The sequence below is a fragment of the Spea bombifrons genome, chromosome 2, assembly GCF_027358695.1.
Source record: "Spea bombifrons isolate aSpeBom1 chromosome 2, aSpeBom1.2.pri, whole genome shotgun sequence".
Classification (NCBI taxonomy): domain Eukaryota; kingdom Metazoa; phylum Chordata; class Amphibia; order Anura; family Pelobatidae; genus Spea; species Spea bombifrons.
This window is the reverse complement of record NC_071088.1, coordinates 113,072,851-113,091,686: the sequence shown is the minus strand read 5'-3', so window position 1 is coordinate 113,091,686 and position 18,836 is coordinate 113,072,851. Positions and strand designations below refer to the sequence as shown.

At 38.7% G+C, this 18,836-nt stretch overlaps 1 protein-coding gene across 2 annotated transcripts; it reads left to right on the top strand.

Annotated features, from left to right (window-relative positions):
* The first annotated feature begins 337 nt into the window (after positions 1–337).
* NEMP1 (nuclear envelope integral membrane protein 1) lies at positions 338–14,862 on the top strand. Of its 2 annotated transcripts, none has more exons than XM_053455712.1 (9): positions 338–442; positions 1,387–1,508; positions 2,422–2,638; positions 2,920–2,992; positions 5,687–5,777; positions 6,026–6,140; positions 8,325–8,550; positions 13,875–14,048; positions 14,676–14,862. In XM_053455712.1, the coding sequence occupies exons 1-9, from the start codon at positions 343–345 to the stop codon at positions 14,827–14,829; spliced, it is 1,272 nt and encodes a 423-aa protein (XP_053311687.1). In that variant the 5' UTR covers positions 338–342; the 3' UTR covers positions 14,830–14,862. The 2 variants fall into 2 exon arrangements, with proteins under 2 accessions (XP_053311687.1, XP_053311686.1); XM_053455711.1 differs by having other exon boundaries at positions 5,684–5,777.
* The last annotated feature ends 3,974 nt before the right edge of the window (positions 14,863–18,836 follow it).

Sequence of the window (18,836 nt, the reverse complement as noted above, 5' to 3'; positions counted from 1 at the left end):
CCGTTTAAATTTGCTTGTTTTCATTTATTTTCGGTATTGCCTTAATATAATACTATACGTTAAAGAAAAAAAAAGGACGTTGTAGATATTCGGATATACACAAGGCAGTCACGTCAGTTTCTATTAACCTATAGCAGCTGTCATTTTTTTCAAACCCCTGTCATTCTGTCCGCTGAGGAAGAAAGCGGAAGTCACACGCCATAGGACGAAGCAAAGCTAAACACCGATTGGTTGGCTCGCCCGTCAGTCTCACGTATGTGAATTTGACTGGTTGCGCCCTTGGCGATTAGCAGAGTTTGCGTTCCAAGTCTCGATTTCGCTGCCGCTTTCAATTCCGTTGTTATGGCGGGAGAAGTGGAAAGAGGAGGAGATCGAGGAATGGCTTTTTGGGTTGTGAAGGTGCTGCTGGTTTTATATCCTTTATTGTGCAGTTCATCTGCAGGTAAACGATTAACAAGCTCCGGTGTATTTATTTTTAAACCCACAGGCTTTCCTCACCGCTTACTTACCTTCTCCACTTTGCTTCTTCTTGCCTTTCAAAGCAGCAAAGCATAAAGTTATATGAGACCCCTTTATATATAGGTACTTATTTGTGATTACAGCAGGCCCCTTGTACTAATTCACGTGTAGAACCGCCACATCCACACGCTTACTGTGTTTCCACAGCAGTTCCATGACTTCCATCAGTCATGTACAAGTATTATTATTCTGGTGAAAAGGCTTTTTTCTGCAACTTAAAAGTTAATGCTTTCTGCAAATATACAGTCTAATCCGGTTTTTGTAGGACTAACAATTTTGTTATTTGACTTTTTTTCCCCGTATCTTGGAAGTGCCACTTAAAAAGCAGGTCAAAGTAGATACGCACGCTAATACTACATATGCTGTGTAACACTTCTTGTGAGGGTTCTTATTCTTTGTTGTCTGCGTTTTTACTTGCAAGTCTTTAAAGTTTTTTTTTTTTTTAAAGAAAATTAAATTATTAAAGAATTTAGGATTTTATGGCTTTTTTTTATTGATTGTTTGTTTTGGTGGAATCTCTATGGCAGTTTATTTAAATCCCTGTCCCTACCACCTACCGCAGACCAAGCAATATGTACCATGCCGTATGTACCCCCCAGACTCTACATCTTGGTTTAGAAAACGGCTTTTTAATAAACATGGCCATACATAATTTACAAGAAGGATGTGTGGCTTTTTTTGGATTATTCACCTATTGCAGTATGGCATGGTGAAAATTTATCAAAGGTATCTTTAAATATTATTAACCCTTCTGACTGAAGCTTAATGGTTATCATGAATTCAATTTAATTTGCTGTACTTGATGAGCATAATTACAAACATTTATTTTTCCTCTTTCTATTTTTTTTTTTATATATATACGTGAAGAAAATAAGTTGCAAATTATTACACTTACCGAGGGGTCATTTGGCCGATATGATGTGTCTCAAAATTTCTGTTACAAGAAAACTTTGGAGCCAAAGTGGAATGACCTTTGGACGAAGGTTCAGGTATGTATGTGATTTGTTTTTTTTAACGGTTAATGTCAGCCATTGTATATGATTTTAATTTACTGCTTTTTTAAGGGACACAGGTGTCAAAGTTTTTATTGGCACGGTTATAAAATGCACATGAATTTACAGATGGCGTGAAATGGGGAAATCTAGGAGTCAAATGTAACAGTTAATAGCCAAGGTTACAATGAAGCCTTTGAATAATATGAAATACAACATTGGTATAGCATTGAAGTGAGATCAGCTGAGCAGTAATGTTATGTAGAATAGCTTGGTTGGTGATGGTAGAGACTTCACTAAAGAATAACTAGTGGTATCACAGGCAACTTGTACAGAGAATTAATTGCCATCTGTTATATTTTGCGATTATGTTCTGAAAAATTGTTGAGCTTCTTTACTTCTTACCTCTTTATTTGGATACAATAAATAGATCTGTGTAAAAATCTAAAGAAAATCATGATCCATGTTTTACAATGGCATTTACTTCCACAAAATTACCTAGGTCCAGGTTAGATTAATTTTACAAGCCATAATAGCTACAACTTCTGAATTGTTTGTGCTCTTTTTTTCTTTTCATGCACATGTTGATATCCTCTCCCTGAAATCTAACTGGTTCTTGAATGAGATGCAGTTTTGTCCAACATTCCATAAGTCTTATTCTACCCCAAAAATAACTTCCTATGTTTTTGGTCACTTTCTAAGATCAAGTTTGTGAGATTAGGTCTGGGTTGAGCCGGTTTCCCATTTAAACTGTGTGACTGGTGGTTCTCGGAGCTTGGGCAACACTAATACGCAAAAGTCTTTTTGTTTTAGTCTAAAGTTTATCTGTAGACTGTATATTATAGCTCTCGTTTGTTCCACTACAGCCTGTTTATATTTTTCAAATCGTTCTTTTCTCCTTCCTGTGTAGATCCGAATAAACAGCACAAAAATGTTTAGAGTTACCCAAGTGGATAGTGAAGAAAAACTGAAGGAAATGGAGAGCTTCACTATTTTTGATGTTTTCTCTTTCCTGAAAGAAAAACTGAATGACACCTACATCAATGTGGACCTTCACAGCAATAAAACCTGTATTAAAGTTCATGTTACCGAGCCAGGCACAAGTTACACTTTAGCTCTTTCTCGGGGTGAGTCCTCGAGCATCCTTTTTTGCTTTGGCCACCTTTACGTCGGTTAGATAAAAACCAAATATGCGTGGCTGTCTACTGCACCTATGTCTGTATTTCTTCCTCATTTCCTTCTATTGATCCTTTTGGTGGAACTACACAAATATACACATTCTTGTGTAATAATGAGTGTTCAGTCCGAGGGAATTGAAAGGTTATCTCCCTCATTGTTCTAAGTGCGTTCACACATGATGTGATTATTTTTTCACGTGTTTTTGGTTTTTTTTTTTTGTCTCACACAGGCTTTGATCCCAAACTGTTCTTGGTTTTCCTTATTGGGCTTCTCTTGTTTTTTTATGGAGATTCACTGAGCAGGTGAGAATATATTTTTTTGTAATACAACCCGCATGCCAGCGAGCATTAGCCTTATATATGCTTTTAACTAGAGCTGAAACAACGAATCGATAAAATCGATAATAATCGATAACGGAAATCATCGATAACGATTTCCGTTATCGATTAATCGAGTGATCAATTCGTTGTTGGAGCACTCGGCTCCTTTTACTTACCTCCGCGAGCGTTCCCCGCTTCTGCTACACGCTCTGCAGTCTCCGCCTTCTTTTAGCTACGTGACGGATGTGACGCGTTCCGGAGGTAAGTATTCTTCATGTCTATGTGCACGGATCGCACAGAGCCACTCGCACAGAGCGAATCGCTCTGTGCGAATGGAGCCACTCGCACAGAGCGGTTCGCTCTGTGCGAGTGGCTCCACTCGCACAGAGCGGTTCGCTCTGTGCGAGTGGCTCCACTCGCACAGAGCGGTTCGCTCTGTGCGAGTGGCTCCATTCGCACAGAGCGGTTCGCTCTGTGCGAGTGGCTCCATTCGCACAGAGCGGTTCGCTCTGTGCGAGTGGCTCCATTCGCACAGAGCGGTTCGCTCTGTGCGAGTGGCTCCATTCGCACAGAGCGGTTCGCTCTGTGCGAGTGGCTCCATTCGCACAGAGCGAACCGCTCTGTGCGAGTGGCTCCATTCGCACAGAGCGAACCGCTCTGTGCGAGTGGCTCCATTCGCACAGAGCGAACCGCTCTGTGCGAGTGGCTCCATTCGCACAGAGCGAACCGCTCTGTGCGAGTGGCTCCATTCGCACAGAGCGGTTCGTGAGTGTGGGTGCAGGGCAGAGTGGGGGTGGGGGTGCAGGGCAGAGTGGGGGTGGGGGGTGCAGGGCAGGAGACTGGGTGCAGGGCAGAGTGGGGGTGGGGATGCAGGGTGTGAGTGTGGGTGCAGAGCAGAGTGGGAGACTGGGTGCAGGGCAGAGTGGGGGTGGGGATGCAGGGCAGGGTGTGAGTGTGGGTGCAGGGCAGAGTGGGTGCAGGGCAGAGTGTGAGTGTGGGGGCAGGGCAGAATGTGGGGGCAGGGCTGGGTGCAGGGCAGAGTTAGAGACTGGGTGCAGGGGCACAGTGCAAAGTGCTGGGTGCAAAGTGCCAGGGCTGGGTGCAAAGTGCCAGGGCTGGGTGCAAAGTGCTGGGTGCAAAGTGCCAGGGCTGGGTGCAAAGTGCTGGTGCAAAGTGCTGAATGCTGGGTGCAAAGTGCTGGATGCAAAGTGCCAGGGCTGGGGCAAAGTGCTGGGTGCAAAGTGCCAGGGCTGGGTGCAAAGTGCTGGGTGCAAAGTGCTGGGTGCAAAGTGCAAAGTGCTGGGGCAAAGTTTCTTGAACAGTAATAGTCCACCTCTTTTCAGAATGTTTGGGGTTATTTTGTTTCATAAATATTGTGTTTGGGTTCTTGTACTTTGAAAATATTGTTTTTTATTACATCATAACAAAATAAGAATGTTAATGTAAATTTTAAGTTGTTTTTTAACATCCAGTTCATTAAATTCTTTTAAATAAACGAAAAATTTGCATATTGTTTTTTTTTATCCGATTAATCGATTAATCGAAAAAATAATCGGCCGATTAATCGATTATTAAAATAATCGTTAGTTGCAGCCCTACTTTTAACATATTTGCCCGATTTATAGGCCGCACTTTTGTCCCCCACTTTAATCGGGGTTCAGCGCAGAGATTTGTTGCCCGGCGCCCGGGACATGGAGTGCCGGGTGGGTGGTTTCCTGTTCATTAGATAAAATACTGTTGTACCATTTCACTCGTGTATTTTTTTTTTTTATTTAAAAATGTTTTCTTTAAAATAGCACCTAACTGTAAGGGTGCGGCCTATAATCGAGCCAAGATGGCATATCAAGCTGTTACACAGGAGCAACGGCTTTCTATTTTTTTTTTCCTCTTTATGATACTAAATGTGCGTTGTAGCAGATAAACGTCCCTTTTTAATACATGAGGCCCCAAAGATGGCTGACAACCCAGTTTGCTCCATGCATTGTACTGTGTAAAGATTTGATATAAAATTTTGGTCACAAAAGTTCATGTTAAGGATGCTAATCTAAGCGTTTCCGCCCCAACTGACGTTCATTTGAATTATGCAGCAAAATGTTAGACAGAGAAACAATATAAATGTGCTTACGCCAAATTTTCTTAACATGTAATAATCCTGTTTGTTATTTTTTAAGGATATATATATATGTATATGTATATGTATGTATAAGTGTATATGTATATATATGTTACACACATTAGTGCAGGTACAGTAAATAAGAAGAACATTACAGATGAACACCCTAGAAATGTTAAAACGGCCAATATCACAAAAAATCCAAAATGTCAAAAACAATCTGGTCACGAAGGGATTAAAGAGAAGCTGCAGCTCCCCACCTCCTCCATGGTCCATTGAAATCATTAAAATAAATGGGTGGTGGGACAGGACAAGTAATCCCCCCCCCCCAGCCATCTGCAAAGGGGACAATTCAACGTTCATGTGCATATATTGACAGTATCTTACTAGAACCTTGTATAGAGCAGTTGAAAGAAATAGAACTGATATAGATCTATGTGTATGCAGTTAGATTTAATTGTGTGCGTGTTAGTGGATTGTTGCTGTGTTAAAACAAAAGTACCCTTTTGTCTTTATTTTCTGCCTGCTGCCTAACTGACCAAGTGTTTGTTTCTTCACAGAAGTCAGCTGTTTTATTACAGCACAGGAGTGAGTGTAGGAATGGTTGCTTCTATGCTCATACTTGTCTTTATGCTGTCTAAGCTCATGCCCAAGGTAATTCTATTTAAAATCCATTTGCTTTTTGGTCTGTGCAAGGAATATTCTATTGAGAAAAAAGGTATAGTCAACATATTATGCCCTTTTCGTGCGTATTTTAGAGGCAATGAAAATTTTTATTTATATTACGCAGATACTGCTTTATTATATACACCGTTGTCCCTTTTAAACTACCTGCCACTGCTAGAAAAATTTTCATTCTGTAACATCTATAGCCTTTCTATATCTGTGTTTCTTTCTTTTAGAGAAGCCCTTTCTATGTATTGCTGCTTGGTGGTTGGTCGTTTTCCCTTTATATCATCCAGCTGGTCTTCAAAAACTTTCAAGAAATCTGTAAGGAATATTGGCAGTACCTTCTGGGTATGTACAAATGTTCCATTTAACACAGTGGTTCTAAAAAGTAGCTACCGTACCAGTGCTAAATTCAAGAAAATATTTAATACAGTGTTGCACTTGGGAATGTTGTATAGCAGTATAAGGATTTTGCATGCTGTGCTTTTACCTTGAGCTGGAACAGAACTATAAGAAATACACACAACAATTAAACAGCTTTCAAAAATTGCATATAACAAAAAAAACTCAAGCAGCAAAGGAATATTGTGACTCCCCTTACATTTAAACAATATGTTTAGTTGAGGTGAAAGTAGGATAGATATAGATTAGTGTATAGGATGGCTGGAGTGTCCCTTTAAATAGAAAATGAAAGCCGGAAAGCTGTTACATTTTAAACTGCCCGATCTGGCATTCCTTTCCGTGTTAAGTCACTGCTGACGTAACCTGGAAGATCATCGGAGGACAGGATATCCCCTGCAGGGGATATCCTGTCCTCCGATGAGGCACAGATGCTGCGATCTCAATGCACGTCTGTGAGGACCTGCATAGAGATCAGTGTGATCAGTGCAGGGGGATCGCGGGGAGGGGTGTGAGAAACCATGTCTCTCACCCCCCATCCCGTCCTGAAACAGAGGAGAAAAAAAACCTGGTTATTCATTTAAAAAATAATAATAATAAAAAAATTCATTAAAATAATAATTAAAAATAAAGTGAGCTAAGTGATGTCATTGTGACATCACTGGCATTAATAACAAAATATATAAAAAATAATAAAAAAATAAAATAAAACTTTTAAAAAATATGTAAAAAAGATAATAAAAAAACCTTACATCCCATTGCCCTAGCATGACATCTACCCAGTATAACCCTCCTGCCCCCGTTCACAACCCCCAAACCCGTTAAGCCATAAGCGTAAAAAATTCTACAAAAAATGTACACCTTATAGTATGCTCCCTGGTGCTGGGAAAGTATGGAAAAGCTATATAAATTGGGTATTTCTGATATCTGAACTGATACATTTGGAGGGGATTTAAGGGGTTAAGCAGCAGCTGCACGATTGCAGCATTAAATGCAGATTAAGGCAATAAGACATGCAATACCTCTAAAACCATCTAATTGAAATATAAAACTCCCACCACGTTGTTAAAAAAAAAAAAAAAAAAAAAAAAACCACATCTGCACCAAATACAAAATAAAAAGCATATAAAAATATATAATACATTTTTAAACTATTATGTCATCTTAACATTAAAGCTATATCTTAGCATAAATCTAAAAGTACAATTTTATTGGCCTTGTAAAAATGTTTAAATTCAGTTGTTGGGAATTCTTAAATTAAGAACCTACCTAGCTTCCACCTTTTCCAATTCATCGCAAATATCTCCTCCTTTCCAATGGGTATTAACCCTTTGTATTGACTTGAATTTGAACAATATAGGATTACTACCGTGTTTTTAAATGGTTAGATACAGTATGGGTAGTTACTCCTTATTTAATATTCCTTATAGGCTCATAAGTATCCTATGAAGCTTTTTTGCGGCCCACATATTACAGTCCCCATCCACATTCTAACACATAAATTACATAATCTGAATTACATGTTTCTTTAATTTGATACTTCAGTCCTGAAGTTTCACTCCCAAAAGTCTCAATGCTATGGCTAATCCCGTTATTGAACACACATCCTTCAGTGTCTACATCTGAAATATCCGGGAACGGATTTAAGAATGTAGACGTTGCACCATTAGAGAATACAAATCTTGGAGTATCGTCGATAAACGTCCTCCAATAACTGTTCTCCTTTCAAAATACCCCAATGCCGTTTGACTACACGTTTTGATCTCATTGGCTAGAAGTTGTTGAATAACAAAATGTATCCTTAAAAACATCATTGGTCTTCTTAGGTTCCAGTTTTTAAATGTGATCTCTATCTAGTGCGCATCCCCTTAAGGCTACCTTTCTAACCATGTTTTTGCTATATCCTTTTACTATAAACTGTTCAATTTATTTCAATTGTGGTTACTGTATAAGGCAGTGCACATGAGTTTCAGTCAATATGATAAATGAGTGCACAAAGTGTTGGGTATAGAAAAACTGTGTAAACGTTAACAATTCTGGCTGTTGAGAGAATTTTTGTTTTAGTTCTTCTGATTTTATGTATATATTTTTCTTTTGTGAATTTGCAAACGGATGCCTATCTTTGTTTTGTAGGTTACTTGACCCTTGTTGGCTTTATCAGCTTTGCTGTTTGCTATAAATATGGCCCCTTGGAGAACAAGCGTAGCATAAACCTGCTTAACTGGACCCTACAACTTGTCGGACTTCTCCTGATGTTTGCGGGGATCCAAGTGCGGCAGATGGCCATCACTGTGATAGTCATTGCTTTCTGTACAAAACAGATTGAGTATCCGGTGCAGTGGATACACAGACTATACAGGTAAGCGTTTGGAAATCCATGTAAAGAGCTTTCTCAGGCTACTAGGGCAGTAGTTAGGCAAGTTATTTTTCAGTTCACTACTGCTTATAAATGCTTTTGCCCCACACTGTGAAGGTGTTGCCTTGTAGATTTCAAGCCTTTTCTTGGTTCTTGCATCTGTCATTCAAATAAACACTTTTCTATGTTAAAATTATTGGCAAAATCTTGGCAGAACAGCCTTCATTAAATCCACCTTTGCTTGTTTATGCTGTAGTCTTGTTCAACATTGGTATCTTCAGCAATGTGTATATGAATCCAGCATGACTATATTAACCCCTTCCGTACCGGAGTTCTGGTACTGCGTCTTCCCTTGAAGACCGCAGTTTTATTTAAATATTTTAATTCCATGCTCGTGATTCGCTTCATCGATGACGTACCAGGTACGGAAGGGGGTTAATAAATATATGCGATGAGACAGCTACAAATCTTTGACTGCTTCCTCTCAAGACTCTTTAAAAGTCAGTAAATTAGAGATCATAATATTTTAATACCCAGGAATAAACCACTAAAAAATTGTGTAATGGAATGTAACACAATTCTCCATAAAGTAATGAAAAAAAGAATTGTCATTGTAGTAGCCAAATTGTATTTTGCCTACATGTTTAACATCAAAGTTTCCAGCTTACAGCTGTATACTGTCAGCATAGAGATCCAAACTATGTTTGAGTGGCTTAGAAATCGGCTCACGCTTATGGAATGCCCAAAGATACTGTGTGTATGCATAACTAAGTGCAGTACTCATTAGCACAGGAAGAGAACTTCAGGAAAGTGCATACTTGTTTAAGGGTGACAGAATACAAGCCATGCATTTTAGTACAGCCACGTGAATTATTTCCAACCTTACAAAGCATTTTAAATTTGTTTACATTACATACTGTCTAGATGTATCTTTTCCATATCCATGGACTGTTTCCAATTTGACATCAGAAGAATGTTGTTTGTCTATCTTTTGTTTACTGCATACTAGAGGGTGTGTGTGGTATGTTCAGCATTTAGAACAACATTTTAGGTGTGTATTGGGATCACAAAATATATTTTTCAGTTGTTTAGATCTGCATCCTTGGTATTATAGCCACTATTGCAATTGGTTTATAAAGTGCTTCCTTCCAGAAATATATTTAATAACAAAAAAAATGTCCAGCTCTGTTGCTTCTGACTTATTCCAGTCTTTGCAAATACTGACACATATACAGCCTTTGATTTGAAGTTCTCTCATAACACTTTCTGAGAGTGCCATAATTTTGAGACTTACTAGTTTGACTCCGATGTTAACTTTTTGAGGCCCCACTTCACAGGGCAGTACCAAAAATCTGCCGCCCCTAAGGTAAAGTGCAGTACATTGCAGGGTCATCCTTTAACCCCTTGGCTACAATTGCAGCACATCACAGAAAAACATCCCATTGGCGACATTTAACATGCCAGGCACGTCATGAGTTGTAAACAAGTGTAGGGACGCAATCTTTCATCTCCTAAACCATGTTGCTGTAATGCCTCAATCTTGAGGCATTTAGCAACACCTAAATCTGCAGCACGGAGGGTCAACACGTGCCATAATAAATATGATGCCGCCTGCCTGTTTAAAAGAAGTTAGGAGGCAAATTGTTGATAGCCTCCTAAACTTAAACTGTGCTGCTGAAATGCCTGTATCGAGACATTCAGCGATCCCAAAAGCGGTCACCAGCACCATATCGAGAGATTTTGCCTCACAAGATGGCAGCACCCATTAAAAAATTAAACAAGTTCTTTAAAAAAAATAAAGGCTCTCCAGGTACTGCATTCAACCATTAGTAAAATAAATGGAAACGTAAAAATTCCCTACTGATGTCACAATCATGGGAACCATTAAATTCCAACAAAATGTGCCAAAAAAGTCCGAAACTGTTTTTTTCTTCTTCCATGGGTCCTAAAATTGGTAATATATCTTCACAAAAATCCTTGCATTGAAAGAGTTGAAATACTGGCATTTGAAGTACACTGGGGCGTTTCATTTTCAAAAAATATGATTTGACGGGGGTAACTTGAACTGACCGGCTTCAAGGATGTCCCAAATAGGACATGGGGCAGTTTGACCAGATTTGAAAAAATACTTTTGAAATAGTGCTATGCTATCTGTACTTATTGCCCTATAACTTGCAAAAAAAAAAAAAAACACACATTGGGTATTTCTAAACCCAGGGCAAATAATTAGAACCCATTATTTAGCAGATTTTCTTTTTTTCATTAGCTTTTGTAGATGAGTAAAATATATTTTTCCAATTTGTGTATATACTGTTATTTTGATTATCATATAATTGTATCTAAAGAAAGCCCTTATTGTCCTGAAAAACAGTTATGTGGATACAGTAAATGAGAGAGAAGACAATTACAGCTAAACATGTGCAGTGTAGACATTTTAAAACAGCTTTAAGGGGTTAACAAGACTCTACCATTTTGTCTATACGTGTGCTAAAGTTAACACAATGTACGCATACATAAATGTTATTCTCTTCCTGAATCAGCCCATGTTTGTGTGTCTTGTCGCATATAAGGTTATGTGATACATTTAATTTTTAGATGTGAATGCACTTGTTTTGCATTCCCTTTAATCTACTGGTTATGTCCTTCAGGTTGAAATATTGAGGACTTTACTACTGATGAGACTGATGTTTAAGGGAAATCCACCATCAACCTTTGTATGCTGTGTATTTAGGCCCGAAAGCTCCATGAGAAGATGGTTGCACACACTGCACTGTTTGAGCTTTTGTTTAAACACAATGGATTTGTGAATTCCTTAGGGAATCATTGTTACTAAGTTAATAAAATCTATTTATTTTTATGTAGCTCACTCGAGTGTGATTATTACTAAAATGTGAGTTTTGCAGTGCAATGTTAGGGGGGCAATTTGAGTGAGCTTGTACTTCAAGAAGACCTGAGCTGCCCCTACATAAGGAAGGTTTCTTGAGGGCAGTACTGGCAGGGAAGTACTTCCACAGCGCAGGCAGTTTAGTGTACTTTTTTTTTTTTTTTTTTTTTTTTTAATATTTTGTGTGTGTGCAAAAGTGAGTTTCTCTCGGCTAAACCAATGAATAAAATATAATTTTAAACAAAATACCAAACTAAGCTGGTTTAGATGTGACCAGTAGGCCATATACCTAATTGGGGAAAAATATATTGAAAGGGGGAGCTCACAACCTAGCGAATACTATTCGCTAAACATGAATGCATCAGTCTTGTGGATTCCATCACACTATATGGCCTTGTATTGATTATTGCTTAGGGTACATTGACGTGGTGGCGGGCTAAGCTATTTTTTGCTATATAGTGACAGAATCCCCATGATTTATGTTAGGTGTTTTTGAATAGTATGTGCTGAATTCTTTGTGTTTTGCATATACCTAATTGATTAATGTAGGCATGCCAAACTTCTATGTTCTTTACTGAGGAGCGCTGTATTCAAAGGTTAGACAAATTATGCAATGCTAATTTAAAAACTGAGGGTAGAAAGACTATTAAAAATGAAAACATAATAATAAAAAAAAAATTGCTTCCACTTAATGAAAACTTCTTTTGTGTATGGGTAGTGTACTGGTTCTCACAATAGGGGAATACATTCATACAGGCACTACTACTTTGTACTCGGTACAGCCAAATATTTACCATATTCACATAACATATTGCCAGCATAAACACATTGCTGGTTAACCATACATGTAGACCTTTCTAGATTAGACAGCACTTACAGTGCTTGATATAATGATGGGCAAGGTATTCATGGTAAGAGACTGTATTACACTTCTCCTCAAACTAATTGTAGTATTAGACAAAGATAACCAGAGTAAACACAAAATGCGATATTTAAATGATGAGTTGATGTATAGAAAGACAAAAATCTATCCAACCCTACTTGGCCCTAAGAGAAAGTAATTGCCCCCTTAGTTACTAAATCAACTAATTAACCAAATGTAATTGATAATTGGGTTCAATTTCACTAGATACACCGAGGTATGATTACTGCCAACCCTTTTGAATCTAAACATCAATTAAATAGAACCTGTCTTGCAAAGTGATGTAGGCTAAAAGGTCTCAAAAAGCGGCACGTAATACGGCAATCTAAAGATATGAACAGATGAGAAACAGTCACTGACATCAGAGTCTGGAAAGGGTTACAAAGCCATTTTTAAGGCTCTACAACTGTTAACAAATGGAGAACAGTGGTGAACCTTCCCAGTGGTGGCAGGTCTACTGAAATTCTACTGAAAACTGAAGAGTGCATTGGCAACTCGTCAAGGAGTTCACAAAAAACACAGGCTAAAAAGGAAGTTCTTGCTTGAAAATCACATCCTCCAATGTGGCTGAATTAGCATTGGGTTTAGGGACCACCCATTGTCCTTAAGGGGGCCCTCCACAATGAATGAAGCTGTTGTTGCCAAGGGTTGCCAACCAATCATTAGGTTTTTTTGGGGGGGGATTCCTTTTTCACATGGTTGATATTGGTTTTGTCATCTTAGGTGTTTTTAAGTAGTCTTAATGAAAACTAGTTTTGAGGGTTCTGATCCCTTCGGACTGTGTGCGTGTGTGTATACTATATAATGTATGTATATGATCATCCTGATCTTTATAAGCTATCAGAACCTTGTTACAGGTTTCTGATGGGACGGTCTAATGTCCCTGACACCCCTCTATAGAAGAATGTATTTTAAAGTACTGTGGAGAAGGGGGGAAAAAAAAACTCTTACCTGACAGAGGCTGCCCTCCAGTGTAACAATAAGTCTGTTCTTGCCACAGATTGTCTGCTTGAAGCATTCAGTGGCAGGAAAGTACTTCCATTGAAATCAATAGCAGCGCTTCAACACGTGCACACGGGGTTCTGAACAGACCCCCTGTGCGGCATTCAAACGAGTCGGTTCTGGAGGTGAACATGCAAGCAGTGCCCCCTTTAATGTATTTCCTATTGTTTTCTGTTAAGTGTTTTAACTTAAAACAGTGTCATCTTGTGGTTTGAGAGCATAAAACTGTGCACAAAATAATTGTTCGACTGGCACTTTATTAAAACTGCTTATAAGCTGCCAAAATCGGAGAGCAGCCATGTCGTCAGTATACCAGCCACCAGGGATGCTCATTGTGTCCACGGTCCTTATAGTCCTGATAGTAACTAACTACTGAAATTTCAGAATGCTGCACAGATACTTACCAACAAATGTTTTACTTTACTATAGCTAGTTACCAGTTGTCTTCATGGTTAAGGAAATTTCAGTGTATAATTAATCATACATTTTTTTTTATTTCTATTTTATTTGTACTTGTAGAACTTTAGTTAAGGCCAGGGCCAAACCAGTCACCCCACGGCTGCTAACAGAAGAAGAATACAGAAAGCAAGGAGAATTGGAGACTAGAAAAGCTTTGGAGGAGCTGCGGGACTTTTGCAATAGCCCCGAGTTTTCACCTTGGAAGATTGTGCCGCGAATCCAGTCACCTAAGAGGTAACCTGAGTACTAAGCGTGCCAGCCATAGCATGTAGTAAGGAGGGCTTAGACACCAGTCCAGGTGGTGCAGTAGACATGCAAATCTAGATTTCAGTAAGGCTTCTGACACTGTCCCACATAGAAGACTTATCAATAAACTGCAATCTCTGTTGTTAACTGGATTAGGCAGTGGCTGAGTGACAGAAAACAGAGGGTTGCAGTGAATGGAGTATATTCAGAGCAAGGTCTTGTTACCAGTGGGATACCTCGAGGATCCAATACTAGTAATGTGAAAAAACCCATGTCAACGAGCCACTTGCCTTTTTGGATTCCTCACACTCAGAAACCTAGAGACAAGAATGGGGAATTCAGTTGTGAATCATTAAGGGAATCTCCCCTCATCGGATGTCTTTTTGTAATGTTTATCGCTGCACGCTCACGTCAATCACTTGTGGCACTGTTATGAAAAACACTAGTAGATACTCATAAGTTAATTAACAGATGCTTTGTAAAAAAGAAAAATATATACATCATAATTCATCTGAATAGGAGATATTAAGTGCTTCCAAAATATGACTCGTTGCTGTACGGATATGTGAATGGCTTAGCGTTTTGTAATGAATTTGCTGTAACTTCTGTCTTCAGATTTGCTGAATTTGTTGAAGGCTCGTCTCACCTTACACCCAACGAGGTCTCGATTCACGAGCAGGAATATGGTTTCTTAGAAGAACTATTTCGGGATGAGAGCGACGAGGAAATTGTAGTTGACACGCAGACCAAGTTTTCACCTATTCGGTAGCATTTTTAATATCCGTTGTTTGGACTCCAAAGCATTTTTTTTTCTTTGTAATTTGAGAGTGAGCAATAATACAAAGAATTTCGGTGGTTGGAGAGAGGGAGAACACAGACAATCCGGAGAAGATCCCCAATATCTGATGACCTAAGCTGTGAAACAATTACTACTTCTTGCCTGACCAAGAACAACCTCATGCAAATATACCGAGGATCATCTTATTCACGGTTTACTTGTAAGGGTATTCCCAGTCCATACGTGTGTGAAACAGATTGTGCTTTCAAAAGGCAATAGTGATGCTCAGGATACCCTAACTATTTATAATACGCAAGAAGCCTCAATGCACAGCTAGGATATAGGTAGAGTCTTAAGTATTTTTCATATATAAACATATTCTATTACACAATACTAAGCCATATGTTTGCATTTTTATTTTCTGAAAGCAAATGATTGCAATATGTATTTTTTTTAAACCAAAGAAATGAATGGCTTGCAACTGGCTATTGAATTTTTCATGTTTTTCCATTTTAGTTTTTGCATTTTCTTATCTGTTTGGTATGTATACAATCTTGTTGCGTGTGTGTGTTGTGTGTGTGTATCTATGCAATGTCATTGTATTTGACTGACTCGTATCAGGTTGAGATCTGCTAAGATTACAAAAGAAAGGTCTAGAGATTCTCTCTGGTGACTGTACATTGAAAATAAAACATTAATTCAATTGTGGATTCCTATCTTATATGTAATATACTGTATTGTCCTTTTAAAACAACTAAAACATACATTCATTTTAAGTGGACATTAATTGTTGCATATAAAAGTACTAGCTATGTTGAGAGAGAGAGAGGAAAAAAACTAGATAAGCAAAAGGGTGTAGTTGGACAGGAATAACTCCTGACAATTTCTTTATCTAAGGTTAACACCTATTCTGCAGATTGATCCTTGTACAATTAAGTGTTAAAACATTATATATAATGTAATACTTGCAAAGGTGGTGAGTAGAATACGCATGTACAAAAATAATTTATTGAAATCGAACCCAAAATGTGTTAAAACACGTTCGATAAATGCTTAAGATATTTAAAAGTAGAGAGATGTAATTAAGCACACACTGCCTAAATGAAGGATTTGCGTTGCATGTGGATTATTAATATACTTAACTGTTTAAACAAAAATGTCCCCTTATTTTTATACACTTGTATGGCCATACATTATGAATAGTTAACTTGGAGAGATTAAATGTTTTGTTTATACACTACTACTTGTATTTTCAGTTTTTCATGTCATTTCATGAAATGGATGTGATTTCTATACACGCTTTTATTTATTATAGAAAGCTAGAAAAAAAAAACATGTAATGGTTTGCATGATTAATCTCCATTTATTCCTTCAGTGGGCATATGTAGGGCTGAGCTATGGCAAACGACTACAGGAAAATTTATATTGAATCCTTTTGGCATAAACCTTGGCTGTCCTGTATAATGTGTATACATTTTTATAATTAAAAAAAAAAAGACCTGCCTTGTTTTCCTCTTCCCCAGGTTGCCTCTATTGAAACCAGGATTAAGATGTACGCTTCCTAAACATGCTGTGAACATTGGTGTTCTTTTAGCATGTACGTGATTGATTGCCGCTACTGTGCAAGAAGCATACGGAGGAATGCTGCCTGCTTTCACTGTAGGCAGTCGGGGGGGGGGGGGTTACTCAAATAAGACAGGAGTCTCCTTTCCTAACTCCAATAACTAAGGGATATCTGCACCACTTTCCATGTAGTAAAAAGCACTGGAATCCTTGCAAAATACCAATTTTTGTCATCTGTCAGTGAATGGTTAATTACAAACATATAGTAAATTGTAAAGGCTAGCAAATTGTTGGAAAAGAGCAAAGTTCATGATTTTCAAAATAACCTCCCACTGCAATACCATGGATATTTTATGGCTGCAATGTAATTGTTAACTTAAACACTGCTGCATAAAAAGCTCTTTAGCTACAATAAACATGCATTCCTGCACAAATATCTAATTTCAAGTCATTCAAATATGTTAAATGTCTAAAAAGAGTGCCTTCTTCTGTATTTTTTGACATATAAATAAATGAAGTGTTGTCATGTGAGTCTAAATCCACATTATGTATTCTATTTTAATAAATTTTTTTTTTTCCTGTATATATTGTCACGCTGTCCCTGTTTGAAACATAAAGTTGTCAGTTTACTCCTTGTTACAGCAGTTTATTCACAAGAACATAAATGGCCCCTGCTTCCGAGCACTGCAGAGAACTTCCCTGATATCACTGGGCATCTTGAAGGGCCGACCCCATGGAGCTTCTCCTGCAAGGAGGCCGAGCTGGCTATGTACATTAAATGTGCGGAGATTTCATGAGTCCAGCCACAAGTCTAAAGGGACACTCCAGCCATCATATCCATTTTAATTACAGGTTTCTGTAAATGTTTATGCTGTCCCCCTTGCAAATGCATGACTGGATTCTGCAGATTACCCTCAAATGCATTATATTTGCTTGTAAGAGAACAGAATGCGACTGAGCGCATCTACTCACACATGGTATACTTGCCGCCAGTCTGCTCTAGTGCAGGGTAGGTGGATGCTCCAGGTGGGGGCCAGAGACAAGAACAACAAGTATTTATATAGCGCTTTTCTCCCGGTGGGCACTTTACAGGTATATGCATACAAGAAAAAGAGTGAATTATCTGAAGGATTGGGAGAAAAGATGGGTTTTAAGTCTTGTTTTGTGCGCGCTTTGGGTAATGAGAGAAGAGACATATGTGTGGATCAGAGGGGGCGAGCAGGGATGTAGGGTGTTAATGGCTCTTTCAGGTAACAGGGTCCCTGGTCCTTTAGGGCTTTAAATGACAACACACATATCTTAAAGTGAATTCTCCATTTGTTAGGAAGCCAATGGAGAGTGTAAAATAGGTATAATATGGCAAGAGCGGGTTTGATTTGTTAATAGTCTGGCTGCTGCGTTCTGAGCCAACTGCAGAGACAGAGACCCCCATTTTCATCATGGGAAATGCATTTCTTTCCACCATGTTCTGTACAGCTTTTATGTAATTTTTTTTTCACCTTGTGTATAATTTCATTTACAGGACCGCACCTATCACCCGTATAGTTGGTGTTTCAGGCTGAAGTCCACAGGAGGCAATAAAAATAAAAGGAAAATGTTAGCCTGACTTCTAGGCATGGAGCAAAGTTCTGCAGGTATCCTGTAGCCGAGCAAACAGTTATTGCAGGGTAAGGTGCAGGTTATAGTGCTAAGCTTATCCAGGCCAATATCCCCATTCCTATAGGGATTTATGGTTATTAGATTATACATATGTTATGGGTAAATCGCATACCTGATCACATCCTTCGTCAGTCAATATATCTACAAATAAAGAGGAGACTGGTGATTATATTTTACGGCATTGTATACGAAGATCCTTATTATAAGGACCTTGCCCTTATATTACTGCACCATGGTAAAGGATGGGATAGAAAGCCTGAAACATATATACTAGTGTTGCTTTACAGAAAAAAAAAATCTACAAAAGTCACAACCACAAGCTGAAACTAGATTGAGTTCTTTAATAATTGAATAAACCCTGTGCAGTAGCTGCAGCCACGGTCCTCCTGGGTTGCTTAAAGCTGCCAATTGAACGCAATGGAAGCGCTTTCTGCACATGCGCACAGAGGACTGAACGGACCACCACCCGCACTGTTCCCGAGCTAGTGGTGGAGCTGACTAGAGGTAATTATCAATAGCATCTTCTGCACAGTTACTAACTAGGAGGGGGTAAAGGGGCAAATACACATGGGGGGCATTTTGCAGAGGTGATTATGATGCAAGGAAACAGATTTATTTCATAAGTGCAAAGACAGCAGAAAAATCTTTATTGGAACTCAACTCACTACTCTGGTTGGGACACACATAAGGTCATAACGTCCTGTAATGTGTCCAGGTGCCAGTAGGGGGTGCCCCAGTGCAAGGTTTGTAGGCAATAGGTGTGGTTATCAGGGCGG